The following is a 12,788-nucleotide window of genomic DNA, read 5'->3' as shown; positions in this document are numbered from 1 at the left end:
TGTTACAAGGAGGGCCTTTGATTGATGTTTCTATTTCTATGAAGTTAACAAGCAAGAATGTGGATTCTGATAAGAAGCGGCTCACATTGGCCAGAGACAAGAGTTGAACTTTCATAACCTGAAAACTCAATGTAATGTGGGAAACACACCTCCTGAATATAAAATTAGGTGTGGACAAGATAATGCTAAGAATATTATAGGATTCTATGATGGTTATTTTTTGTTGTTCAGTCACTAAGTCATGTCTGACTCTTAATTGATCCTGTGGATCATAGCATGTTATTTCCCCCATCCTCCACATATGTTACGTTGTGTGTGTGTGTGTATGTATGTATGCAGGGGTGGGATTCTACCAGTTTGCACCTATTTGCTAGAACAGGTTGTTAATATTCTAAGCAGTTTGGAGAACCAGTTGTTTGAAGAAATTACTGGCCTAATCCTGTAAGGAAGGCAGGAAGGAAACATTCTGGTGTTGCTTACAGAAACTGCCTCTCCGTTAACCCATTCAAAAGTGTTGGGGACTTATTTTGACAAAGAGCACACCACCGTTGTTTACAGCTAAAAAGTAGGTGAAACAGTTGTGCTTGCAAATAGGCAAATATGCCATCTACAGAGCCTCAGCATTTCAAAAGAAATAGAGTTCTTTTTACACATTTTTTAAAGCAGATTGCAGCTGATTTAGAAATTAGCTCAGATAATTTACTTCATGGGATCACAGAAGTCCACGGCTACTTTTCAGCTGGCATTGAATTCTTCCTCATTGGTGGTCTGCTAGTTGTTTTTAATTTATTAATTGTATATAAAGTACAAAATTGCTATTGTATTAAAATAGCACTATTTGTAAGTATAATATTGCTTTTTTTGGACAAAGAATATAATTTTATTGTTACCTTTCCCCATTTTTGACAAAGTTTACTTTGCCTCCTCTTTTTCTGTTTTGTAGCTTGTGTAATTTCATTCTTTCTCCTCCTAAGAATATAAGGAGGGTTTTTTTTTGGTAGTAATTTGAAAAGGAAATTATTGGTAAAAGTATAATCTACAAGATTCTATTTTATGATGTAAGAGAGCATTTGATTTGATTTATTGCTATTTCTGATGTAACTCTCCTACTCAAACCTTTGATAAAAACCAGAAATCCTGGGTTAAATTTGGCTCCAGGCCTTTGGGTAGATCCACACTGAATTCTCACTTTGGCAGATAGGGTTGGCAGACAATATAATCCTGTATTAACTTACATTATGTTTAAGATATTCTTTTCCCTATCTAAAAATCAACCTCTATTGAACAATCTAGCTAAGAAGTAGGTTGTAGATACTTGAAAAGGCTAAGCAAGGTTGGGTCTGGACTGAAAGTTAGATTGGGAAGCAAAAAAGAAAAACATATTGAAGAAATGTCAACCATTTCCTTATCATAAGGAAGAATTTTCTGACAATGAGAACAATCAACCAATGGAAAAGAAGTTGCCTTCAGAAGTTGTGGGCGCTTCATCACTGGGAACTTTCAAGAAGAGACTAGACTGCCATTTGTCAGAAATGGTGTAGGGTCTCTTTTTTGGGTGGGGAGTTGGAATAGATCACCTACAAGGTCCCTTCCAACTCTGTTAATCTCTTTATGTTAAAAATGTCCAAAGATCTGCCTATTTAGCAACCAGGAATTGAATCTGGCTCACAGGAGTGTTTATTATTTTATTGATTTTCTAATTGAATCATTTTTTTCTTTGAAATATCTTTACTGTGCAAACTATAAAAAGTAATGCAAGTCTATGTTCCAGGTTGTTTCCCTTGTAACATGGAATTCTTTTTATCTTGGAATGTTCCAAATAAACCGTAAATTAAATGTTCTTCCTTTTCTTGGTATTTTAAATTGGAGTCCAGCAAATTGAGGCACGAAACTAGAGCCACATTTGGCCATCATTAAGGCAGAAGAAACTATACAAGAAAAAAAAAAGTACATAAAGTTGTGAGCACTGATTCCACATGTGTGCACTGTTTTTCAGTGTTATTATCCCACTTTTCCCCAAACCATTGTGATCAATGGACAGAAAAAAAAACTTCAAGGCTGGCTAATTGTTTGCAACTTTATTTTTAAAAAATGAAATATTCAAAGTACTTTGTCTTTCAAATGTCAACACATCATATATTAACTTTTGACTATTTACAGCAAGTTGTTGTAACGGTCTGGTAGAAAATAGATGCTTCTGGTATGAAACCCAGAGCAAAATGCCACAACCAATTTCAACACAGTCATTTTGCCTAAACCTGTACAGTATCTAGCCAATGTGAAGGCAGGAATATAAAACCAAAGTCTATTGTGTCTTAGCAACAAGGTTCAGGCCATTATACTACAATTTTGAGTAAAATTAGAACTGCCATCGTTTGATAGGCATGGAAACCCTTGGCATACATTGTAAACATCATTACTTTTTTTCTGAGCAACCAAAGAAATCGCTGTCCAAAAGGGAGCAAGGTGTGTTTGGCTTCTCTGACTTTATCAACACTTTGTCAATTTAGAATCCAGTCATGGAGGTTTGTTCCGTGTGTGAAATAATGTTAAAAATATACACTTTGACAGATAATAACATTGATCAGGAGGCTAACGTTCGCCACAAAAATCTAAGGAGAAGATTGGTAAATACATTTGTTTGGGCCAATAATACAAAATGTTGAAAACAAAACAAACAAACCAAAGAACCCCTCATAATTAGGGTTCACAGAAACCAGCATGAATTTGGAAGGCAGTGATAGAAGTGCAGAATATTGAACACTGATACTTAAACCAATATTATGGACCTCTACCAATTTATAGTAAAATACAGTATTTTTCTCTACTGTAAAATACAGTTGTGCCTGCCATTAGAAACTTATCTGTGGGGTTTCTATTCTGTGTTGGTTCGTTTTGCACCTTTTCTCAAAGATCTAGATAGCTTTCCCCTCTATTAATTCATATAGACCAAATGAGGGAGACACAGAGTGATTAAATTTCTACCTCAACCCAAGCCATGATTTCACAATAATACATGGAATAAGCCACAAGGTATGGTAATGGCAGGTAAACATTCTTACTCCTTTGAAAGCAATTTATTCCTTCTTTCAAATGACTGGAGATGGTTAAAACAAAATAAAAAAGGCATTTTTAAAGCACATAGCGACTAACAGCGTGTTATTTTAGTTAGAACATAAAATGGTCTGACAGAAATAGCAGAGATGGCAAAATTGATTGGAGGAAGGACAATGAGCCATTTTATTAGTGATTGGAAACCCAAAATAACCCAAACTTATTTTTTCTCCAAACAAGGGGGGAAAAAGAGCAATTGATAGATTTGATGATGGGAAAGGCTATGGAAAGAAGGAAAATATGTGGAACCACAAAGAGAAAGGGGGTAAAATAAAATGTAGCTACTATTACGAATGAAAGCTGTTTCCTTATTACTTTTTCTTTTCTTTTTATTTATTTCTTTGCACTTTTTCACTCATTGTTTTCCTTTATAATACTATCATTATTATTTTTCTTTGCTTTGTTTTTATTCTTTTAAATTTTCTTTGAGACATGTAATTTAAAATTAACTTATTAGATACATAACATAAAATGGTCTCAATTTTGAAGAAACAAATGTATAATTTAACGAAAGTGTTCTTGGCTTATTTTGCAGAAATCCTATTCTCAAATGCATTCCAAAAGGCTGCATTAATCATGGATGCCTTCTTATTTATATTGGCATAATGACTGCTTCTGTGTTTCAGGAAATTAATTTCCATTAATTGGAATCATTAATTGTCCCAGCTGTGGCAACTCCCTTATCCTGCACCTGATACAAACTGAACAGGAGATAATACCTGCTTTTTCTAATATCTTCTCTTAATCGCTTTTTAAAATGTTTGGAAGAAATGTTTGGATTCTGCAGCATCTGCTCAGCATCTGGAGCTGTTCAGCATCTGAATCTGTTCAGAATTTGTTCAGCTAGGCAGGTATGTTTGTAATCAAGATACCACTGGAATGCTTAAACAGCTGTGCTTCCAATAACTTCCAATAACAATCAATCAGAAATCCAAGAAACCCCACATGAAAAAACATTTACTTATAGGGAAGAGACGTTCCAGCTTAAATGCAGACAAATCTCTACTAACAAGTCAGTACACTGCCTAGATAGGACAGTCACTCTGTAGAGTTTAGTTTCTGACAAATGAGAATAGAACAAACTATTTTGAAAGCTGCTGGATGTGTTTCTCTTAGAGCTGTTTAGATCTTGGCTGGGATAGCCAAGATTTTAGCAATGCTATAGCTACAGTTCTTCATTGGCACAAAAGGAATAGTGGTTTGTGGTCCCTTGAAATTTTAGAATCCACAGTACAGAACAGTAGAGCACCAAAATGTTGGAATGATTCTTTAGCCCAAACATTCCCCAAACGGGATCATTTCAAATATGATGGATTTCAATTTCCATCAGTTCCACAGTCACCCAAAGCTGACTTGGACTCCACAATACAAGGTCCAAAATAGGCACAGTTAATACGTGTTCTAAACAAGTGATTTTAAAGTGAAACCCGTTCAGATATTCTGCACAACCATCCATCTCTTCCAAACCCAGGGCTACCCTATAGCAGCGCTTGGAGGGTGAGGTCCCTGACTTGTAAATTATAACATATATTTTATTTTTTCCTGAATTTCAGAAACAGACAGGATTTTGAAAAGCATTTTTCTTACACTACCAGAATCTATTTAATATTTTTTTTCTTAGTCCATATTTTATAACACAATATATTCCACCTGGGTAATTCTATTTATTCATTGGTAAATCCCAACAGAGGCAGGGGGAATTAATGTAATCCATTTCACTTCATGGACTTTTGGCATAAAAATGCTACAACATTCAAGGCAGCATTAAAAAACCCTCCACGTTCATTAATATAAAGTGCATTTCCTGCATATAATATATAATATATAATATAATAATATAACTGTAAAGAACTCAAGGCACAAGCTAACAAAATATGTATTACATACTAGAAATGCACAGTTCAAGCTAATCACTAATTCAAAACATTTCTTAATTCTGGTTATTTTAAAGCTTTGGGAAGAGAAGTCCCTTGACACACAAGTTTCAAATAGAAACTTGCTTAAAAACTGTAAGCAAAGTAGCTAGTACTGACATCTGAAATCACTGTTAAACAGCATCCTCACCAATAAACATTCTACATAAATGAAGCCCAGAAATGATTTTCTATGAATTCAAAAGTGCATGATCTACAGATCTGATGATGCTTTTGAGATTCACCCCGGTCCATGGGAAATGAGCACTGATTAGAAGAATAGAGCTGAATACCGACTACATGTTTTCAAATTCTCTGTTCAGTATTAGCCCACAAGAGAATCCAAACAGAGGTACTGTGAATTCTCCCCATTTTTCTTTGTGACTGTATCTCTTTAACAGTCAGAGGCCAATAAAATGCAGGTATCTCAGTCAACCTAAGTTTAGAACTGTTGAGATTAGTCAAGGTCATTGGTAAGAATCATATGTTCCATATAGCCAAATAAGCAATCTTCTTTTGAAAGAATGCCACACAGTAGACTTTTGGCCAGTTTTAACAGGCAAGTGTTATGCTTTCTGAACGTGAACAATTTGTTCAACTTCCTCTTCTGCTTTGGCTATTAAAATATAGCTGTATATTACACAAAATAACATGGAACCATTTCATCCGACAAACTAACATGTTGATAGTATCTGGGCTCACACAACATACTATGTCATAGTATATTTTCCACAGTCTATTGAACAAGCCATAATAATCTGGTTCATACAGAATAAGCCATAAATCATGGCTCAAAGGTCCCAGTGGTTGGAGCCATACAGTGCATCCTGCTAAGCCAGCATTGGGCTTAACACGCTGCAATCATAGCTTGCCACTCAGTTAAAAACCATTGTTAACTAAGATTAGAACGACTCCCTTCTTTTTCTCTCCACCAGATCCTAATATCTCCTGCTATTTAACATTCATTATTGCCTTTATCATTGTTTACAGATTAAAAGAACACCAGCCCAATTACTTTGCTGCATGTCGTTGAGTCAGTCACAGAAGGTAGAAATATCTAGATTAAGAGTCCCCGAAGTGGTCAATATTGACCCTCAAAGGTTGATGAGACTATCCAAGGTTCTGATAAATGTCTGGGGGTCAAAAGAGGATCAGAATATGCCTGGAAGTCAATACCTGGTCAATAAATGATGCAAGATTGATTGGGATCAAAATTAATCTTTGAGGGTATCCCACAGAGCTCCATGACAGTTCCTAGTTCTGAAGGTGAGGTGGCTAGTGGCAAGACAGTGTTACCCAGAGTTGGATGGTTAGTCACCAACAGGAGTGGCTTAAGTTGTCTCTATTATGGTTTCATCACATATGTTTAGCTGGAACTTGGTGTTTTATCCACCCACTGACTTCTTCCCAAAGACCTGGGATGGACAGATGTTCTTCTCTGATGAGTTAAAGATATTGTCTCAGTATATAAGCTGTTCCAAGTAAGGCTGCCTTCTGCAATTGAGTGGTGGTAGTTTTGTCAATGCCGATGGTGTTCAAGTGCTTCTCCAGTTGTTTTGGGATTCATCCAAGGGGCTCTATTAATATTGGTACTACCTTTGCTTTCTTTTGCTACAGTCATTCTACTTCTTTTGTAGATCTTTGTATTTCATTATCTTCTCCAGTTCTTTCTCTTTTCTTCTATTATCTCTAGGTACTGCCACATCTGCTATCCAGACTTTTTTTGTCTTTCTTATCAACAATTGTTTACCCTGGGATATTACGTTGGCAGGTGCTTATCTGTTTGGATTCTAAAGTCCCAGGGTACTTTAGCTTCTTCATTTTCTATTACTTCGCCCATTTTATGGTCTAACCAGTTTTTGCCTGCAGGTAAATGGTATTTCTTGCAGATCTTCCAAGGCACCATTGTTGCTACTTTGTCATGCCGTAGTTTGCAGACAGTCTGTGTGGTCCACTTTTTTTCAGCTTTGCAGACTGTTGCTGTTTCTCAATTGTGGCTTTGTGTGCATTTATTCTTAAGGCTTGATCTTGTGTAGCCAGAATTAGCCCCTCTATCTCTTTCTTCAATTGTCCTGCTCTTAGCCATGGTTAGGCCTTATTATTATTACTAATAATAGTACCGTTAGTTAAAGTAGTAATTGTTACATTATTACATTATATAATGAATGTTTGGGCTGTGTGTCAGTGAACAATCTGAAACTTCATGAAGAGATCAATGAGTTCATGCGTTTGGGGATCACTGATCCAGAACATCTTAACTGAGTAGATTAAATCTACTTCACTAAGTAAATTTTTTATCTGATTAATCACTAGAAAATCCCATGGCTATAGGCTAGAGTTTGGATAGATAGATAGATAGATAGATAGATAGATAGATAGATAGATAGATAGATAGATAGATAGATAGATAGATCTTGTAAGGAATTAACACTGAACCACTTTTGCCAAGGAAACTATATAGATGCAGTATGTCCATGAAATCACCAGATGAATCTGTCTCAAAGTAGATTTTACTTTTAAAAATAAACCATCTTAATATTTAGGGACGGTAATTTAAAATGTTTTGCTAAGGCACTGAGACATGAATCTGTAGTTCATTTGTGCCATGGCAAAACCAGACTTCAGCTGCCTTTAATCTCTAACACTTTTATTACTGTTATTTAGTTAGATTTCTGATTTAGTTAGTTTTTTTTGTTTATTGATGTGTATAGTCTTGATCATATTTATTACCGATATAAATCAGGTTGGGCACAATATGCTCGGTGATAAAAGGCTGTTTAATAAATCCCACTGTAAACCCATAAGATAAAATTATTAATGGAGAAAAAAATCTTCCAGCAATTTGCCCCCAAATTGTTGCCATAAATACTAATTAAGCTACAAACAGCATATTTGAAGGAACAGAAATGCCAGATGCTCCCTGCAAACACCCACCCATTCCACTCTCAACATTTCATTTTGTCCTGTAAATGGTCCATAATATTCATACCAATCATTTATAATGGAATGACATAACCTTGTGGAGGATTTATTAAAAGACTTTGCCAAATCCTGCCCATGATGTTTGAAAAATCCTCAATTCCTGAGAATCAGGCCTTTTTTTTGTACCTCTTTTAAAATATCCAGAAGAAGTGGGGGGAAATGACATTTTCACCCACCGCCTATTTCTCTGAAGAATTTCTTGGTCCAGTTGAGGCCCTACAGTGGATAATCCTTGCCTGAGATGACAATAATGTTTTTTCTCCATTGCGAGTACGCAAGAAGCTGTTTTTTCGTGGTGGCATGGTGGAGAGAAAGAGATAGGCAGACCTGTTTGAGTACCTCATGTCTACCATGAGGCAACTAGAAATTCTCCTATCTACTTTGTAGATTTCTGAAGAATTTTTCCCTTTCTGTCTCACATGCATCTCTTATTTAGTTCCAGCCGACAGTAGTCCTCAACTTACAATCATTTGTTTAGTGACTGTTCACTTACGACCATTGCAGCATTCTCAAGGTCACATGATCAAAATTCAGAAGCTTGGTAACTGGCTCATATTTATGACGGTTGCTGTGTCCCAAGGTCATGCGATCTCTTTCTGGGACCTTCTGACAAGCAAAGTTAATTGAGATGTCAACTCATAAAACATTTTGTATATATGTTTTGTAGTTGACAACAGAAAGAAGGGGGGGAGTTTCAAAGAGCAGGCAACAGTGTGGAATTGAAAGTACATTCCATTCATATTTTCTTCAAAGACTGATTAGATGACTGAAGCTTCTGCAGCACAAAAATCTAATTGGAGAGCATAATTGATGACTCTTGGCTATGGACGTGTTTTGTTGGATGATGCACCCAGAAGGGTGGGGGGGAAAGCAGGATCAAGGGTGACAGTGAATTACATATCTCAGAGTTGGCTATGCCCAGGTTAGTGCCGGACGTAGAATGTTAACTTTAAATAAATCCTCTTTAGTTTTGCGAGTGTGGCTCAATGCTCATGATTTAATTAGAGTAACTGCTGGAATCCTGAGAGAAGACAGATTCACTTAACAATCATGTTCCTAAGTTAACAACTGCAGTGATTCACTTAACAACGGTGGCAAGAAAGGTGAAAAATTGGGCAAAATTCACATAACAACAGTTTTGCTTAGCAACTGAAATTTGTGGTCGTAAGTAAAGAATCACCTGTAGCTGGACAAGAGGAAACAGTGGGATAGAATGAAACTTTCAATGTAACATTGTTTCTCTAATGGTGCTTCTCCATCAAACTGAGAATCTAACTGTCTATCATGGATTAAAGGAACAGGTCATGACATAATATTTTTAAGATCTAAGGAGCAGCTGTCTCTGGCCAAAATGTTCATCAATATAGCCCGTTAGATAATCACAGATTACAATTCAACAAACTCCTTAGCATTTATGGAATTTGCCAAAAGGAAGCTTTCCATTAGCAATTGGGGTCTTGTTTGCATGATCCCAAATTCTTCATGAACAAACAGCTCAAAATGAGATATAACTGCAAATATTTTGAAGGCTGCATTCTACAGAAATACTGCAATCGGTACTCTGGCTAACCACCCATGCGGTAAAGATACGGTAATTGCTATTCATTTTCAGTACTTGCAAACTTGCAATAAGAATGTTAGACTAACATTCCCTGCTTATGCTTTTCCATTTAATATTATATTATAGTATTATATCTGACAGCCTGATCAACAGAAATTCTTAGATTTCTACAATCTGACTTCATATTTTAACTGCCCCTATAATGAAACCTAGATCTACAAAAAAGGGTTAATGATCCAAAGGAAGTCTGATAAATTACTGATCTAGCAAATTTCTGATCTGATTTTATTTTTAATTAAAGATCCACAGAATCTTGTTGACTGAACTTGTAGATGGAGGGAGCTGGCATTTTCCTTTTGAAATTTTACAAGTTTGTTAAGAGATCCTGTCAATCTTGTTTGCAACATTTTTCTTGGAAAATTGACACTCATATCTGCTTTCCGTGCAGCCTTAGAACTAGCCATGCAACCACAAAATAGGTGTGGTTGCCTGGTCACTCCACAAAGTACTAGAACAGAACTGCTATAAACTGCTATAAACTTCCTAGAATTTTTAATTATTGAATAACATAGATCAGGGATCTTCAACCTTGGCATCTTTAAGACTTGTGGATTCCACAAAGTTGCCAAGGTTGGAGACCCCTGACATCGATGGCATATAGGCTGCATCACAAAGTTACTAAAGTAAATGCAACCTGCCTTTCTATCCAAGTACTCTTTTTATTTATTTATTTTATTTATTTCTTCCTGACAAAAGGAAAAAAAAGATGAAATTTGTGATAATTGGCATTCATCCCTAGCTAGTGTCCATTCTGTTCATGAACTCAGAACCGACACGTGACTTCTTCTTTTTTTTAACCTTGGAATTCTAAGCAGAATTCATCTTAATTTTTTCTTATAAGGCAACAACTAAAATTTGGTTTATTTTCAATTGACTATGCAGCTCGTGGCAAAACGGTTCCCTAACAGCAAACATCAAGGTTAGCCAGTGGGTTGATTTCTTGGTCGAGTAGAGGGAAAACTATATATATATATAGTGTAGTCTGCAAAGATAGGTTTGAGAGGGGTCATGAGTGAAACCAAGCAATTCATGGCACTGGCTCCTTTTTTTACATGTTGTAGGCAAGCTAAGTAACCAAAAAGCTATTCTAAAGAAAGGAAAGGAGACAGTATATTTTGCCCATCTGGATTCTCTCTGATTGAAGTTCAACACTGAGAAGGCTGTACCCAAACATCGAATATAATCACCTTAGAACGAAGAACCATTGCCATCTCCCAAAGCATTTAAACAAACTATATTAAAATACCATCTTCTGTCACATTTAAAGGCAGTAGGATACGCTTCTTTCTCCCTCTATATTTATATATACACAGAGTTCTGCTCTAGAAAAACCAATACAATAAACTGTTACTTAACATCTTCATTTAAAAACAGGCAGTCTTTGGTGATGTGAAGGCAGGAAACATGTCGCTTGTAGGTCTGTTACCTTCTGCCTATTTCACTCTGTCTCATAAAGTGAATATTGTTGGCACTGTCTGCGAGTTCGAGATACTGCTCCACGGATAGGACAAAATATCCGTCATAACCCTGCACTTTCCCAGTGCTCAAAAGCTGCTGCTTCTCCCCTTCTGTCCAAGCCCTTGTACCTTCTTCGCCGTCTTGCAGTCGCTTTTGTTCCTTCGTCCAAGCTTGTAACACAGCTCTTTGCCGGGCAATCTCCAAGACATGGTTCTTCTCTTCTTCGATGGTCGTCCCATATCGAACGTTAAAGCACAAAAAACCATGCTGGAGTTGGATGTCTGCGAACCGCCTTGTCCTCCCATTGATGACCGAAGTCATTTGTGACACCGTGACGTTGACCCCGTTTTCCAAGATCCGCCGTCCACCGGTGTTGCCTATGAGAGAGAGGTCTTCCTCCAAGGACCCGAGTTTGATGAAGTAGTGCGTATCTCGTCCATCGATGGTGAAATGGAGGTTCTCCAGGTAATGGGCACCATTGAGGATGGCAGCGATGCGCCGACTGTCATCATTGGCTACGCCAATAATGTCTGCTGTTACCTGCCCATCCTTAATTGCGAATTTGATGCCCTTCCCAAAGACCGAAGGAACTGCAGCAAATTGTGGTTGTTTTGCCCGCTCCGTACATCGGCCATCACTGTATTTGGGGGTCATGGGAAGTTGGTCCAAGGAAATGAAGTTCCGGAGTTGTTTTTGTAGTTCACACTGAATGCCAAGAATAGTCTGGCAAGGAAAGAAGAAGAAAGGAAGGAAGGGAAGGAAGGAAGGCGGGGGGAGGAAGGAAGGGAGGGAGGAGGGAGGATGGAAGGAAGGACGGATGGATGGAAGGAAGGAAAGATGGAAGGAAGGAAGGATGGAAGAAAGGAAGGAAGGAAGGAAAAGGAAAAAGACAGTACCAAAAGTGAATGTAGTTTATTAGAGCAACACAACACAAACAAACTTTTCATTGAATGCACTATGTGGAAATTTTCAAACATTGGTGCAGGAAAGGTGTCATGACTAACAGTTTGAGAGAGTGGATGTGGTTGCACATTCTGCAAGATTGATGAAATGAGAAAACAAAATCACACTGGAAGCCTCATTTCCATATGTCTTTGAGACGTATTTGTGAGTTTCCAGAATGGAAGAACTGATCTTAAAATGTGTCCCTCAGACACTTTGTTGACTGGATATGGAACTTCTTGGTTTGCATGTAACATTTTGCATAGTGGAGGAGAATTATTTCCTGCAAATAATGCAGAAATTGTAGATTTTAGTGAAGCTGTGCTTGAGAATGAGCGTCCCATTCCAATGACAGATGATGGCCATTCCTGGCTTAGTCTGGTATGAATGTGATTAAAACGTTTTAAAATGCCCTGCTGTCACTCAAGGCAATCTTTTGCCTCCTGTATTTCAGGTTGGAAGAAATGGAGTTACAAAATAATTCTTCATAACCAAAAGGCAACGTAATGTATTATATTTCTTACAGGTTAGAGGACACAGATTGTGTCTCTGAGCACTGAACTATGTTCAGGATAGTTGTGCTATTAAGTTTTAAATGGAGGGAGGGAGGGAGGGAGGGAGGGAAGGAAGGAAGGAAGGAAGGAAGGAAGGAAGGAAGATAAGCAGTGCCCTGCTGGTTTCCACAAACTATATTGACAGAACCTTTGCATACTTCCAACCCTAATCAATTGTCAAGTGCCAGGGAAATCAGGAAATCC

At 37.3% G+C, this 12,788-nt stretch overlaps 2 protein-coding genes across 4 annotated transcripts in view; one reads left to right on the top strand and one right to left on the bottom strand.

The window, feature by feature from the left end:
• Positions 1-12,788, top strand: part of CYSLTR1 (cysteinyl leukotriene receptor 1) — a 650,975-nt gene that overhangs the window by 210,540 nt on the left and 427,647 nt on the right. The window lies entirely within an intron of this gene.
• The window catches only part of TENM1 (teneurin transmembrane protein 1), a 441,878-nt gene continuing 431,153 nt past the window's right edge, over positions 2,064-12,788 (bottom strand). For all 3 annotated transcript variants that reach the window (XM_087972076.1, XM_087972078.1, XM_087972077.1), the window contains exon 31: positions 2,064-11,811. In XM_087972076.1, the coding sequence (XP_087828202.1) occupies positions 11,053-11,811 (759 nt within the window). In that variant the 3' untranslated portion in view covers positions 2,064-11,052. The remainder of the gene's footprint in view (positions 11,812-12,788) is intronic.

This window comes from Notechis scutatus, chromosome 10 (assembly GCF_049901735.1).
Source record: "Notechis scutatus isolate UNSWTSFEM ecotype Mainland chromosome 10, rNotScu1.2, whole genome shotgun sequence".
Classification (NCBI taxonomy): Eukaryota; Metazoa; Chordata; class Lepidosauria; order Squamata; family Elapidae; genus Notechis; species Notechis scutatus.
This window is presented reverse-complemented; position numbering and strand designations above follow the sequence as displayed.